The 14,166-nt window shown below is 50.2% G+C and overlaps 1 protein-coding gene across 3 annotated transcripts in view; it reads left to right on the forward strand.

Annotated features, from left to right (window-relative positions):
• The window catches only part of EZH1 (enhancer of zeste 1 polycomb repressive complex 2 subunit), a 29,664-nt gene that overhangs the window by 6,947 nt on the left and 8,551 nt on the right, over positions 1-14,166 (forward strand). For all 3 annotated transcript variants that reach the window (XM_032772756.2, XM_075059752.1, XM_075059751.1), the window contains exons 2-13: positions 2,087-2,207; positions 2,682-2,810; positions 3,138-3,257; positions 6,138-6,258; positions 6,984-7,157; positions 7,917-8,019; positions 9,195-9,358; positions 10,270-10,361; positions 11,037-11,217; positions 11,793-11,989; positions 13,264-13,355; positions 13,930-13,970. In XM_032772756.2, coding sequence (XP_032628647.2) covers positions 2,091-2,207; positions 2,682-2,810; positions 3,138-3,257; positions 6,138-6,258; positions 6,984-7,157; positions 7,917-8,019; positions 9,195-9,358; positions 10,270-10,361; positions 11,037-11,217; positions 11,793-11,989; positions 13,264-13,355; positions 13,930-13,970 — 1,531 coding nt within the window. In that variant the 5' untranslated portion in view covers positions 2,087-2,090. The remainder of the gene's footprint in view (positions 1-2,086; positions 2,208-2,681; positions 2,811-3,137; positions 3,258-6,137; positions 6,259-6,983; positions 7,158-7,916; positions 8,020-9,194; positions 9,359-10,269; positions 10,362-11,036; positions 11,218-11,792; positions 11,990-13,263; positions 13,356-13,929; positions 13,971-14,166) is intronic.

The raw sequence follows: 14,166 nt of genomic DNA on the forward strand, positions 1-14,166 counted from the left end.
GGGGCGTGGGCCGTGGGCCGTGGGCCAGGGGGGGCTCGGGCTAGCCCGGTCCTGGGGGGAGGGGCGTGATCCCGGGGGCTCTGGGGCTGGCCCCCTGCTGGGGGGAGGGGCGTGGGCCTGGGGGGGGTGTCTGGGGCTGGCCCCCTCCTGGGGGTGTGGCGCTCTGTGCTGGGGTCTCCTGCAGTGTGGGGAGCAGGTATATGGGTTGACCACCCTGTGGGAGAGGGGGTTGGGGAGCCCCTGGGTGTGGGGAGCATTGGGACAGGCAGGTTTGGCTGGGGTGTGGGGAGTATGTGGTGTGGGGCAGATTGGTTTGGGGTTCATCTGTGGAGTTTGTTTAAGGATGTATGTGATGTGAGGCTTGGGGTAGTGGGTTGCAGAATAGGGGGTGTCTGCAACTGAGGGGGTATTGGGGAGTTGCTGAGTTGGGGGGTCAGATTGCTGCGTGCCATTGTTTTGCCTCCAGCTAATAGGGCGGCACTATCACCCGTCATATTTCCTTTATTTGGAATCTGTAACTAAAAAGTGTGTCTGAGCAATAGGTGTCCATTCTGCTTTTGACATTGTTCCTTTGCTCCCTGACTTACTGGGGCTGGAACATGGGCTGAAGCCAAACGATGCTCCCCACTGTCACAGACGCACATAATGCCCCACTGTGCTTGTGGCTGACGCTGCTGCTGACTCTTAATTACAGTTAAATGCCCCTCTGAACATGTTTTTCTCAGCCTAACTCTGTGGTTTGTGCCATGTAGTTTATTTTAACCCCATCACTCACAGGAGGCTTATTCCAGGCAGCAGGGAAGCTGGCCAGGGTGCTTCTGAGGGGGTCTGGTTTCTTAGGTTTGAATGGCAGTACCTCTTGTAAAAGAGAGTTTTGAATGCTGGGGAGCTATAACTTTGAAACTGTACCCCAAGGAGAATCAGACAGTTAAATCCCAGCAGATAAAATGAAAACAAAAGTATAATCCTGAAAACCTACTTGTATGCCTCAGAATCCTAATTGTCCAAAGACTTCCATACTGTTACAACGGGAAGTGGGTCTGCTTGGAAGTGAGGGGGTCAGGTCCCTGCCTATGTCTCCAGGCTCTTGGGTGAACTGGAGCAACAATAATGCAAACAGAAGAGTTAAATGATGAACCGGAATGGACTGTAACTCCCTCCAAAGGCTAACCTGACTCCCTTGGACAATCAGGCTTGCACCTATAGTTTGCATGAGATCAGAGCCTCCTACAGTGTTGCTATATTGTGTGTGTGTGTTAGAGAGAGAGCGCGAGACCCCCGCCCCCACTCTTCTTCCATTAGATAGCAGAGCTGATTTGTTCATAGGCCTGCAGCCAGATTTGTCACATGCATGTTGTGATCCTGTCTCCCACCCCTAAGACTAGGTCCAGAGAAAATGTGCGTAATTGGCACTGGGTGAACTTTAAGGAGGTTTAACCCTGCAGAAGTATGTTTTGTAACCCTGCAGTCCCTGGGGAAAGCCCCGGAGCCTCTTCTTGGTGTCTGCGATTGGCTCATAGTTTTGATTTTTTGCTGCCTCAGAGAATGTTTGGCATCGGCATCTTTAATGAATAACCCTTTGCTGTGCGCTCCTGAGGAGGAGAAGCAGAGACTTGTAGCCTGCTCTGTACTGTGAGGAAAGATCCCAGCTGGCCTAGGAGGGTCACCTTGGAGGCACAAGCTGTGATTCCAGTCTGTGTACAATGAAGCCAGCGTCACCTTTGCCTTCAATCTGTTACTGCCCAGGGCAAATGGAACAGAGGAGCTGCTTAGAATATTTAGTCAAAAAGGAAGTCACCCAGGCCCGTGCTGTTGGGACCAGCCGTCCTAGGGGCACAGATAGGTGATACCCCTGCCAATGAATGCTCTGTCCTGAGCACCCAGTGCCCTCTTCGGTACAGTTTGCACCATAATTATTCCATAAACAAACAGAACCAGTGTGGCCTGCGCATGCAGTTTCTTTTTTTGCCCGATAAACTTGGTGATGCACTGAGAATGACAGCACACTGTTTTTGTTAGGAAACGCCTTGTGTTTGTGAAGAAGCGCTCCGTCGTTTGGGTGGTACCTTTGTGTTATGTTTTTCAGGAAAATGGAAATTCCAACTCCTCCAACGTCTAAGTGCATTATTTACTGGAAAAGGAAAGTCAAGTCTGAATATATGCGTCTTCGGCAACTCAAGAGGTTTCAGGCAAACATGGGAGCCAAGGTAGATGTATTTTCTGGGGCCAATCCTCGTATGTACAAGCAGGGGAATATCAAGTAGGAGTAGGGAGAGTACATGTATTTGGCACTGTTGTGACGGCTGCTGGAACACTGTGTCTAGTTCTGGTGTCTGTAATTCATGAAGTATGTTTAAAAATTGGAAAGGGTTCAGAGAAGAGCCATGGGAATGGACCCTTCAGGCTTTATAATCTGTGGAGTCTTTTTAATTGGAGAGTCTAGGTTCAGGGCCCTGCTCCGCCACAGACTTTCAGTATGACCTTGGGCAAGTTACTTAGACCCTCTGGAGCTCAGTTCCCTGTCTGTAAAATGGGAATAATATCCCTCCTTGCCTTTACTGAAAGTGGCAGCTGTGTTGACTCTACAGCCTGCTGTGTGTCACACATTCCCAGCAGGGATTTCAGTAATCTGAGTCTAAACTTGCTTTGAGGATTGTAAGCACTTCTCTTTCTAATTTCAGGCTCTGTTTGTGGCCAATTTTGCAAAGGTTCAAGAAAAAACTCAAATTCTGAATGAAGACTGGAAGAAGCTTCGAGTTCAGCCAGTCCCATTAATGAAGCCTGGCACTGGGCACCCTTTCCTGAAACAGGTACAGGGGAATGAGGTGGAAATGGCAGGGCAGCCACACGAGCTGATTACAACCCAGGACTTTGCAGGGAAGGCTGAAGAGGGCTGTACCTTTCTCTGCTCTCTGTGGGTCGGTCTCTTACCGTGCCTTGTACTCTCCCCAGGCTGGAGAAATGGAGGCAAAAAGAAAACCCTGTGGCTAATGTCCAGGGAAGACTGTGAGTGACTGTAATGTTCAGCAGATCAGTAGCTGTACCCGTGGGACAGGATCAAGTGTATGTTTCTGTCCTGCAGTTACTGTGTCTGAGCTGCCCTTTCCTTACTGTCCCTGTGTTTGCTTGTTCTCCAGTGTACTGTTGAGAGCAATTTCCCTGGATTCCCAAACCAGACCATCTTCATGAGGTCCCTAAACACAGTAGCGTTGGTGCCTATTATGTATTCCTGGTCCCCTCTTCAGCAGAATTTCATGGTAGGTGAGAGTGCATTGTGGTTTGAGACTTTTGAGACGATTAATGCGTCATCCCTACATGTTTGAGGTTGCAGATACCTTCCTCAGCCTGCTCCCTTTGAGTCTGCCGCTGCTCCCGAGACATTGGAAGGGAATGTTTTCATCTTGCATTATGCTGTATCCCCAATAGCAGAGCTGGCTCGCCAGTTCCCCTGAAATCTCGAGGACTGGCAAAGCCTGACTACTGCCTTTGCAGCGTTCAGTGCCTGAATTCAGTGGCTGATTTTTTTTTTTTTTTTAAACTGTGGAATTTTCTGTTTAAAATAGGGCTGTTGATTAATCAGAGTTAACTCACATGATTAACTAAAAAATTGATTTTAAAAAATTAATTGTGATTAATTGCACTATTAAACAATAGAATATCCGTTTAAATTTATTAAATATTTTTCTACGTTTTCAAATATTAATTTCTATTACAAAGTGTACAGTGATCATTTTATATTTTTATTGCAAATATTTGCACTATAAAAATGATAAACTAAAGAAACAGTATTTTTCAGTCCACCTTATACAAGTACTGAGCAATCTCTTTATTGTGAAAGTGTAACTTACAAATGTAGATTTTTTTTTTATTTGGTTACATAACTGCACTCAAAACAATGTAAAACTTTAGAGCCTACAAGTCCACTCGGTCCTACTTCAACCAATCGCTCAGACAAACAAGTTAGTTTACATTAGGGAGATAATGCTGCCTGCTTCTTATTTACAATGTCACCTAAAAGAGAACAGGCTTTGCTTGGCACTGTTGTAGCCAGCACTGCAAGGTACTTACGTGCCAGGTACCGCTAAAATTCGTATGCTCCTTCATGCTTCGGCCATCACTCAGAGAAATGGTTCCATGCTGATGATGCCATTAAAAATAAGTAATTGTGGACCTTAGAGACTATCAAATTTATTTGAGGATAAGCTTCGGGCTACTCTGAAACCTGTCATTAAAAAAAATAACGTGTTATTACATTTGTGACTGAACTCCTTGTGGAAGAACTGTAGTCTCCTGTTCTGTTTTTCTGCATTCTGCCATAATCTTATTATTATAGCAGTCTTGGATGATGACCCAGCACATGTTAATTTTAATAACACTTTCACTGCAGATTTGACAAAACCAAAAGATGGTACCAATGTGAGATTTCTAAAGATAGCTACAGCACTCGACAAGGTTTAAGAATCTGAAGTGTTTCCAAAATCTGAGAGGGATAAGGTGTGGAGCATGCTTTAGAAGTCTTAAAAGAACAACACTTTGAAGCAGAATTACAGAACCCAAATCACCAAAAAGAAAATGCTGGTGCATCTGACTCAGATGCTGAAAATAAACATGCATTTGTCCTCTCTGCTCTCGATGTTATCGACGCAGAACTGGATCAGCAGAGAGACATGTCCCCCTGGAATGGTGGTTGAAGCATGAAGGGACATATGAATCTTTTAGCGCATCTGACATGTAAATATGTTGCAAAGCAGGCTACAACAGTGCCATGTGAACACCTATTCTCACTTTCAGGTGACTTTGTAAACAAGAAGCAGGCAGCAGTATCCCTTGCAGATGTAAACAAACTTGTATGTCTGAGCGATTGGCTGAACAAGAAATAGGACTGAATGGACTTGTAAAACTTTAGAGCCTACATTGTTTTATTTTTAAATCCATTTTTTTTACATAATTCTACCTTTGTAAGTTGCACTTTCATGATAAAGAGATTGCAGTGCTTGTATTAGGTGACTTGAAAATACTATTTATTTATTTTGTTTTGTACAGTGCCAAAATTTGTAATAAAAATAGAATACAAGGTGTACAGTGCTCACTGTATATTTATGTTGTAATTGAAATCAGTATGTTTTAAAGTGTAGAAAACATCCAAAAATATTTCAATAAATGGCATCTGTTACTGTGTAACAGTGCAATTAATTGTGATTAACTTTTTTAATCACTTGAGAGCCCTAGTTTAAAATAATTAAATATTCAACAAATAAGTTAGGCAGCACCTACCTTTGTGACTGACCCCCCAACGGTGCCGCTGTTGAGAAAACAGGATGGCACAGAATGATTAAAATACACTTTCTGGCACAGCATTGATGCTATGACCTTCTTGGTTAAAATTATTTAGCGGGAAGGGATAGCTCTGGTTTGAGCATTGGCCTGCTAAACCCAGGGTTGTGAGTTCAATCCTTGAGGGGACCATTTAGGGATCTGGGGCAAAAATCAGTACTTGGTCCTGCTAGTGAAGGCAGGGGGCTGGACTTGATGACCTTTCAAGGTCCCTTCCAGTTCTGGGAGATAGGTATATCTCCAATTTATTAAATTATTTATTTAACGTCAATCTGCAGTTATTTCCTACTGGCCATTGGCCTTCTGCAAGAGTATTCAGATCTGCCTGCTGCAGTAACTCACTACAGCCGGCGGGTAGCAGCGATGGCAGAACGGAGAGATGTCAGTTGTCAGAACGTCTGAGAACCGAGTGTAGCGCTGGAGTATTCCGAGTGCCTTTGTCCCAGCTGTGTGTAAGGAGAGCATGCTCCTCTAGTGTGCGCTGTACTTCAGACAGGGATGAATTACTGTGTGCTCTTCGTTGTGTGCCAACCCAGTTCTGCCCTGCTCATGAGCCCTGTGATACTGATTTGACCACTTGCTCAGCTCTCTCCTGTGTCTCTGAATGTGTCTGGGCCCTGGAGATACAACCCTTCTGTAGTGGCAGGGGGTGTGTTATAAACAGAGCGCCTCACAGTGGCAGGGTAGCAGTGAAGTCTGGGAAGGGCAAGTCTTTGCAGAACCGTGTGTGAATGGGAAGGAGCAGCCAGAAGGTTGCCCTCTGACTGGCTGTCAGTGAGCGCTTGCTGCCTGACCTGTTGCAGGTGGAGGATGAGACTGTGCTGTGCAATATCCCCTACATGGGAGATGAGGTGAAGGAGGAAGATGAAACGTTCATTGAAGAGCTAATTAATAACTACGACGGGAAAGTTCACGGCGAGGAAGGTAACCTGGGCAGAGGGGTGCTCTGCATTTCTGAATGGCTTGCAAGCAGGGAGCGTGGCCAGGCTTTCTGAGCCGCTGAGGAGGCAAAGAGCAGTAGCAATAACCAGCCTCTGCGGTGGGTCCCCTAGATAGAATAGGGAGCATATAAAGCAAGAGTGCCCTGCTGGCCTGGTCCTGTCTCCCTGCCCTCAGCTCTGCCAAGGCATCTTGGGCAGGTCCAGCCCTGGGCCTCTCACTGCCGTTTGTATAACGATGGCAGATATCCATTAAGGGTTAGGATGAGACCAGCAAACTTACTTCACTTGTGACCTGAGTCAAGACTTGAATCCAGTTCTTCAGTGGTGAAAAGCCCATGTGTTTTCCCACTGAGCTGCCTAGCCCCTCACAAGGCCCTGCCTGGAGGTAGGAGACATTGAAAAGCTGGCTTCCATCCCATGCCCCAAATGGCTTATTAGTAAATGTCTGTATCTATGGCAATTACTACTCGGCTGGGAAGAGGGGCTGGCTCTGTTGCTCCATGTGTTGGCTGCCAAGTGTGACTAAGAGTGATGCACAGTCAACATCTTTCCCACCTCCCCAAACATACTCTGCCTTGGCAAAATCCTGTCATGAAAGCGCTGTTCCTAACAAGCAGTCTGTCCCGTGGCTGACTTAGGCTTGCCACCAAACCCCAGGCTGGAAAATTGCAGCATGCCCACGAAGCAGCTGATATTTCTGTGTTTTAGAGATGATAACAGGGTCCGTCCTTATCAGCGACGCAGTGTTCCTTGAGCTTGTTGATGCTCTGAATCAGTACTCGGATGAGGAAGAGGAAGGGCTCAATGACTCTGAGGGTAAACAGGAGGATGGGAAGGAGGAGCTGCCAGTCACAAGAAAAAGAAAGCGAACCACAATGGAAGGTGGGTTTGGCAGCAGAAGCTGGCACAGTGTCTGGTGGCCTCCATCCTCCCCAGCAGTCACTGTGCCCTCCTGTGCTCATCGTGCTGATTGCTAATAAGGGTAGTGAAATGCCACTTAGAAAGCTGCGTGGCCTGTCCTTGCTCCCCATGGAATGCTAGCCGGAGTGTTTCCTTGGGGTGGGTTTCAGTGGGAGGAAGCTTGAACAGTGGGATTTTCAAGTGTGCTATGTAATCTCAGGAAGCTTTAGTGGTGGATTTCATCTCGAGCTGCTGTATGTGGTGCTCTGAGTGATACCAGTAGCAGAGAATCTCTCTGTCAGCTGCAGAGACTCCAAAGTATTTTGTGTAAGGTCCTGGCAATTGCAGCTGACACATCTTCTTGTGCATATTTTAGTCTGGTTGTGAAACATGCAAGAGTAAAACCTGAGTCCAAGCAGAGTCTTGTTTCTCTAAATCCCCTCTGGCATCTGGGGAAGGGTTTTCGTGCACTTGCAGCACCAATTAGTAATTTTTCCCTTATGACTCATCATTGAGTCTCGCTGATGGTGTTGCTGGTAGGTAGAAGGGGCACCACTGGAACGGCTTGTTCCTTATCCTAGCTGTTGGACTGAGGAAGGACTCTCTGTTGGATAACTGTGTGATCATCTTGCTGATTTTTAAAATGGGATCCAAAGCATCCCTGGAGTAACTTGACCCCTAACAGGGAAAGGCGCTTTCGAGTCCTGCTTAACTCTGGAGTCTTCTGTCATTTTGGTTTAGGTAACAAAAAGTGTCCAAAGAAGCAGTTCCCAAATGACATGATCTTCAGTGCTATTTCTTCAATGTTTCCTGAGAACGGCTTCCCGGAAGACATGAAAGAGCGGTAGGAGACATCACTGGTTAAGCTGTCTAGCAGAATCAGTTCCAGTTTTTAACAAAGATACTTCAGCAAATAATAGTATGCCAGTCGGACTGGTGTAGTAAACCCGAATCTGCCCATGGACAGTGTCAGAGTTCAGGGAAACGGCACCTGCATTCCCCTTCCGTGGTCCCTCTGGGGCACCTACGCTAGGCTCCTGGCTCCTCAGCCGTCACCTCTTTTAGATAGAGACCCATCTCTTTCTTTCTCCCTCCTGATGGGTTTTCCCAGGCTGCACAGTTCCCTGCCTGTGCTATGAAATCCTCCCCAGCAAGCCAGACTGCCTAAAAGGCCAGCGCCAGTGCTTTGCTTTCTCTCGGGAGGCAGTGAGCATCGTAATTGCCACAGTTGCAAATTCCCACATTCTTTATAAGTAAGCACATTTATTCTTAAGGTGAAAGCATTGCAGAGAAGACATGCTGAAAACCATAAAAGAACTAGACACAGGCTAAAGCTTACTAGAGGTCACACCAACCTTAGGCTCTGGTAGTGTCAGTCCTTCAAAACTCACAGCTGGATTTTCCCCAGGGTTACAAGTCTCATTTTCAGAACTAGAACAACCATGAATAGTTCATGTGGCTTGGCCTCACGTCACAGGTGATCAGCAGACAATGGCCCACACCTCAGGGTGTAGCTTCCAAAGGCTGGGGTTTGGCATAAGCAGAGGTGGGGACTTTGCATTTACCTCCCACTAGCTGTTTCCCCAGGAAAACCATTTCACACTGTTGCAAGAGTTCATGCTTGTCTGGCCCATTGTTCAGTATAGTCCATTGAGCCCCCAGGCCTCACATCTGCCCTCTGGAGAGCTTATGTACAATCCTGGCCCATAAAGCATTCGTTTCGTACAGGGGATCCCAAAGATCTGTAAACTTAATTCAATAAGGTCTCCCAGGATATTGCAATAAATTGCCTTGTCTGTCACAAACGGTCTCTGCGGGAGATGGGGAAACACTGTACAAAGGCTTCCGGGGAACAGAATGAAAGTAGCCTAATGGAAGCTTGCTGGGAGAAAACCAAAGTTCTGATTGTTTCAACACCCTGAACTCAGCCCTGTTGTAGCGAGCTGATCAGCGCGCAGAGCCAAGCGGCTGGTTGCAAACATAGAGCAGTGTGTCCATGCATGGTTTCTTTTAAAACAGGTACAGGGAACTTACTGAACAGTCTGATCCAAACGTGCTGCCCCCCCAGTGCACTCCAAACATTGATGGGCCATGTGCAAAGTCAGTCCAGCGGGAGCAGTCCCTGCATTCCTTCCATACGCTCTTCTGCAGGCGGTGCTTCAAATATGACTGTTTTCTGCATCGTAAGTTGAGACTCAGCTGGAAATTCACCTGGAGGTTCTGGCATCTGTTTCATCATTTCCACCCCTTTCTTTACCTTGCCCCACACCAATGATTCTGCTGCCCACACTCCAGATTATATTGGGCGGGTACCTGTATCTTTTCCTGGTGCTCTGCGCTATATAGTGTTGCAATCCTGGAGAGCCAGATTGACAAAGGTATTCAGGTACCTAAAGATGTGGATGGGCACCTACTTCCATTGTTAAAGTGGCCTTGAGCCTGTATCTTCCCCATAGATGGAAGGCTTAGTTGCAGTACGTGGGGAGTCCCAGTCCTGCTGTATAAGCGCCCCCCCGTTGTGCACAGCAGACATGGCACAGCACAGACCTGACACACGTTACGCTGACACCTCACTGTGGTCTGCCCCTGCCCCCACGTTTTACTGCTTTGTCGTAATGAGTCGCTGGGCCAATTCCTCCAGCTTGTGGTGCTAAAGCCTTGTGAGCATTGCTTTGCCAGTCAGACCTGGCGCTTTCCTATTCCTGGGGGTCGCTGCGGAGTTACTGGAGTCTCTGCAGCTAGACTCTGTTACTAAACACTGGAATATGACCAGGCTTTGGTGTGTGTGTCAGTTTAAAAGTAAAACTTCCTGTTAAGTCTCTTTTCCAGGAATTGGGAGGTGTTCGGGTGTCCCAACATCACAGATCTATGTTTCCTTCCTTTGTGAGCGTGGGGTGGGCAGGGGGTGTGGTTAAGTTCCCTGGTAGCATAGGACTTGCGGTCAGTGCCCATGGTGTCTGGTCAGCATTGCACTTCAGCACCTTTCACCATGCTTGCTGGGCTGTCGGCTGCCTCCTCCACTGTGGGGACAAATGAACCTCTCAGTTGGAAGGTGCCTGGTGCTAACATGATGAGGGTGGCTTGTATTTTTCAGCTTTCCATGCAACTCCTAATGTCTATAAACGGAAGAACAGAGAGATCAAAATCGAGCCAGATCCCTGCGGGACAGACTGTTTCCTCTGGCTGGTAGGTTTCTGGGCTACCCTCCTGACTGACCTGCAAGGCTGGCTGGGGCCTTTGTACTGTTCCAGTGGCTTCCAAGGTCAGACACAGGAGTTGGTGAGCACAAGTCCTCACTTCAGACTGATGTTAACAGACCTCCAGCCATGGAGCGTTAGCTGGTCTCAAACAGGCGAGGCCCTGCAATGCTGGCTGGTACCACAAGACAGTGCAGTGCTCAGCATTGGAAACTGTATTTAAAATAACCCAGCTGTGTTCCCTAAATCCAGCCATCAGTCTCCAACCCCCCCAGGGTCACTGGCAGGCAGTACATGGCTCGGCAGCAGATGAGATGAGCCAGCTGGGGAACATGCACACAAGGGGACGTGGTCTTTGCCCCTGGGAGCTCACCCTCTCGCTGATGCTGCACTCGTAGCAGGGGCACTGCCCCACAGGAGAGGCCGGCGGCTGCCGGCAGCACAAGGCAGTGGAGATGGGCAGGTCACAGTGTGAGAGGCTCACCAGGAGGCATCTCGCTGCATGGACTCATCACCCACAGGGTTTGTAGGCACCTCTCACTGTGCCCCCCACCCCCCCGAGAGCTGAGGGTCCCTGCTGCGGTGCAGAGCCCCTGGGCCTGTGGAACGGAGTTCTCTGCGTCCCATGCGTCGCTCTCATGTGCCATGTGCTGTCTGATTGCAGGAGGGAGCCAAGGAGTTTGCGGTGCTGCACAATCCCAGGTCCAAATGCTCAGGTCGGCGGCGCCGTAGGCACCACGCGGTCAGTGCTTCCAGCTCAAACCCCTCGTCCTCCTCCGTCGCTGAGACAAGGGAGGGAGACAGCGACAGAGACACGGGCAACGACTGGGCCTCGAGTTCCTCAGGTATGATGCCTTGGAGCCTCCGCATTTCCATGGACTCTCCCTACTTCCATGTAACTCGGCTGCTGCAGAGCCAGCACTAGAGAGTCGCCAGGGCAGGTTTTCCTGGCTGCACCGGGTAGCCCGGCTCCTCCCACTTCTTGGCTTGGCCCTGTAGGCAGGGGGATCAAGAGCAAACGGCTCATCAGAGCGTCCCCTTCTGTCCATGCATCAGTCCACAGCTCTGTGTGTCTGGCCACCACAAGTCAGGCCTCCTCTGAGAGGGCTCAGGGGTAGGGTGCTGCCCTGCCGGCTGTACCCATGCCTTGGTCTGGGGCTCAGGCTGCTGGGGGCCATGGAACTGGGAGCAGCTCACGTTATTCTCTGCTGCCCTGCACAGACAGACCTGCAGGGGGTGGTGCTGGGCCCTGGCGGGAGCTCTGCTGGGAAGATTGCCACTGGTGGGAGGAATTCGAGGCAGGAATAGGGATGAGGCCATGGGAGTGAGGGGCTGGCTCCTGGCAGACCCAGGCTCCCGAACGTGGAAGTCTGTGTATTTGCTGCCTGACTGCTGTTTCCTGTCATCTGGGTCTTGTTAGAGGCCAACTCCCGAAGCCAGACCCCCACCAAGCAGAAGGGCAGCCCTGCCTCCTCCCAGCTCTTTGTGATGGAAGCGCCACAGGAGCCCGTTGAGTGGACGGGGGCTGAGGAGTCGCTTTTCCGCGTGCTCCACGGCACCTACTTCAACAACTTCTGCTCGATAGCCAGGCTGCTGGGAACGAAAACCTGCAAGCAGGTACGGCCTGGCATCCTTGCGTGGCCGCTCCTGGGCGGGGGGGAGGGAGCCTGGGAGCAGTGCTCTCACTTGCTTTGCCTTCTGTGCCACAGAGAGACAGAGGAAACCCTCCTTGAGGGGCCTAATGAGGTAACCGCATTGTTTATCCTCCCAGGCTGTGCAGGTGGCTGGTGCTGAGGAATTGCTTCCTTGGAGTGCCATAGTCTGATACTCCCTCTGCTCCGCCTCGGAGGATGCCAGCTGCCTCCTTAGTCTGTAGCGTCCCGCACACCTAGCGTTCCTGTTTGACGTGCCAGTCACAGTCTCAAGGGAGGAGCCTGCACTGGTGCTGCTGCAGAGTAGTTTGCTTGTCCTAAGGAGAGCACCACAAGGCCCTGGATTCTGCCCCTACCTCAGACCCACTAGCCTGCTCCTGATTCTCTGCAGAGCTGAGGATTTGGTGCCTGGAACCAGTGTCATAACGCTGTTAAGTCTGCCTCCACCATCCCACTGCCCTGACTGCTTGGCTCTGGTTTCAGCCCAGCCTGCGTGCTCCACTTCCTTTGGCTGCAGAGTAAACTCGCAGGGATTTCCAAGGCCTGGATCCCCTGACTCTTCTCTTTCCTGGGCAAGGCCAGGTTTTCAGAGGGCCGTGCATAGAAAAGTACCTGCTGGCTCCCTGCCTGTGGCTCAGGCTCCAGCCTGCCTGTGTGCAGAAAGCTGTGGGTGGGTTTTTTGGAGGCCCTTTGAAAATGCTGCTCACATCGTTTAGCACCTGCAAAGTCACTCCATGTGTGTTCTCCCAGCCTGGAATCCCTATTGCTGCCCTTTGGGGATTTTCCCACCTCCTATCTGAAGAATTAGGGACCCCAGGCCCTATGCTGGATTCCACTTGATGTGCTCATGCTGTCACGCTTCTGTCTTGGCTGGGTTCACACCTGCGTGTGGAACCAGGGGCAGAGCAAAGTAGCGTGGGAACAAGGATGAGCTTCCATCACTCAGCTCTAGGCACGTGAAGTTCAGTGCTGGATGCGCATATGCTCCATACGGTGAAAATCGCTGCAGCCTGGCTGTGTGCAGTGACGTCCCTACCCTGCCATCAGGCTGGAGCTGCGAGGGTTAGTGCCGCTGATCGTCCCCAGCGAAATGTTTTGGCGAGAGGGAGGGGTTTGCTTTCCAAAGGAACAGCAGCAGCAATCTCCCCTGGCTCCGTGAGGGCAGGGGCGGGTGCCTGGCCTGTGGGAGCTGGGCCTGCCCTCCAGGGTATGATTTGAACGAGCTGGACTCTTTTGTAGGTCTTCCAGTTTGCGGTGAAAGAATCCCTTGTAATGAAACTGCCAACCAGTGAGCTCATGAATCCGTCCCAGAAGAAAAAAAGGAAGCACAGGCAAGTGCTCAGCAAGCTTGTTTTGTTCTTAACATGCAGCCAGAGCCTCTGTGCACCCTGCCAGTGTTCCTGCTAATCCTCATCTGCCCCACATCTGCACATGCTCCCCATTCTCACAGCCGCTTCTGCTGATGGCTGGGAATTGGCCCCTGGCCTTCTCTCTGCCGCTGCTGTGGTACCCGTGGGACCTGGTGCCCATGGCGCTAGCAGGAACAGCTGCCTGTGGGAGTCAGTCCCCGCAAGGCCCGGTGGGAAGATGATCGGCTTGTAAACAGCTTCTCATGCACTTGTTCTAATCCATCCTGCTGAGCTGGTTGTCTTCTATGGGGTTTTGCCTGACGCTAGGGTTTGCCCTAAGGAGCGTCTCTCCTAGACGCCGGGTTCTGTTCTGTCTGCGCCTCTGTGAGCAGTCGCTGGTGGTTATTAGTGCGTGAAGCTGACAGCCTGGCTGCCGATGGAATCTCGCCTCTCCAGTTGCTGAGCTGACTGGGAGCCTGGAGTGTCCAGGAACAGACGTGCTGTTGGACATTCCTCAGGTAGGTGCCTGAGTCCCACGTCTGTGTTTCTCTTTCAGGCTGTGGGCTGCGCACTGCAGGAAGATCCAGCTGAAGAAAGGTACCATGCGGCATTGGCTGTGATCTGGGGGCCTGGGTTTGAGAAGCATCAGGGCGCTGTGTAGCGCTGAGAGTCTCTCCAGCCGGCCAGCTCGCGCTGTGAGTGGTAGGCCAGCAGCAACCACAGGAGCCGGTGCTGTTGCTGCCTGGCTGTGCCTTGTCTGGCTGATGTGGGAAACTTGTGAAGTTCCCATCCG

The sequence above is a fragment of the Chelonoidis abingdonii genome, chromosome 21 (assembly GCF_003597395.2).
Source record: "Chelonoidis abingdonii isolate Lonesome George chromosome 21, CheloAbing_2.0, whole genome shotgun sequence".
NCBI lineage: Eukaryota > Metazoa > Chordata > Testudines > Testudinidae > Chelonoidis > Chelonoidis abingdonii.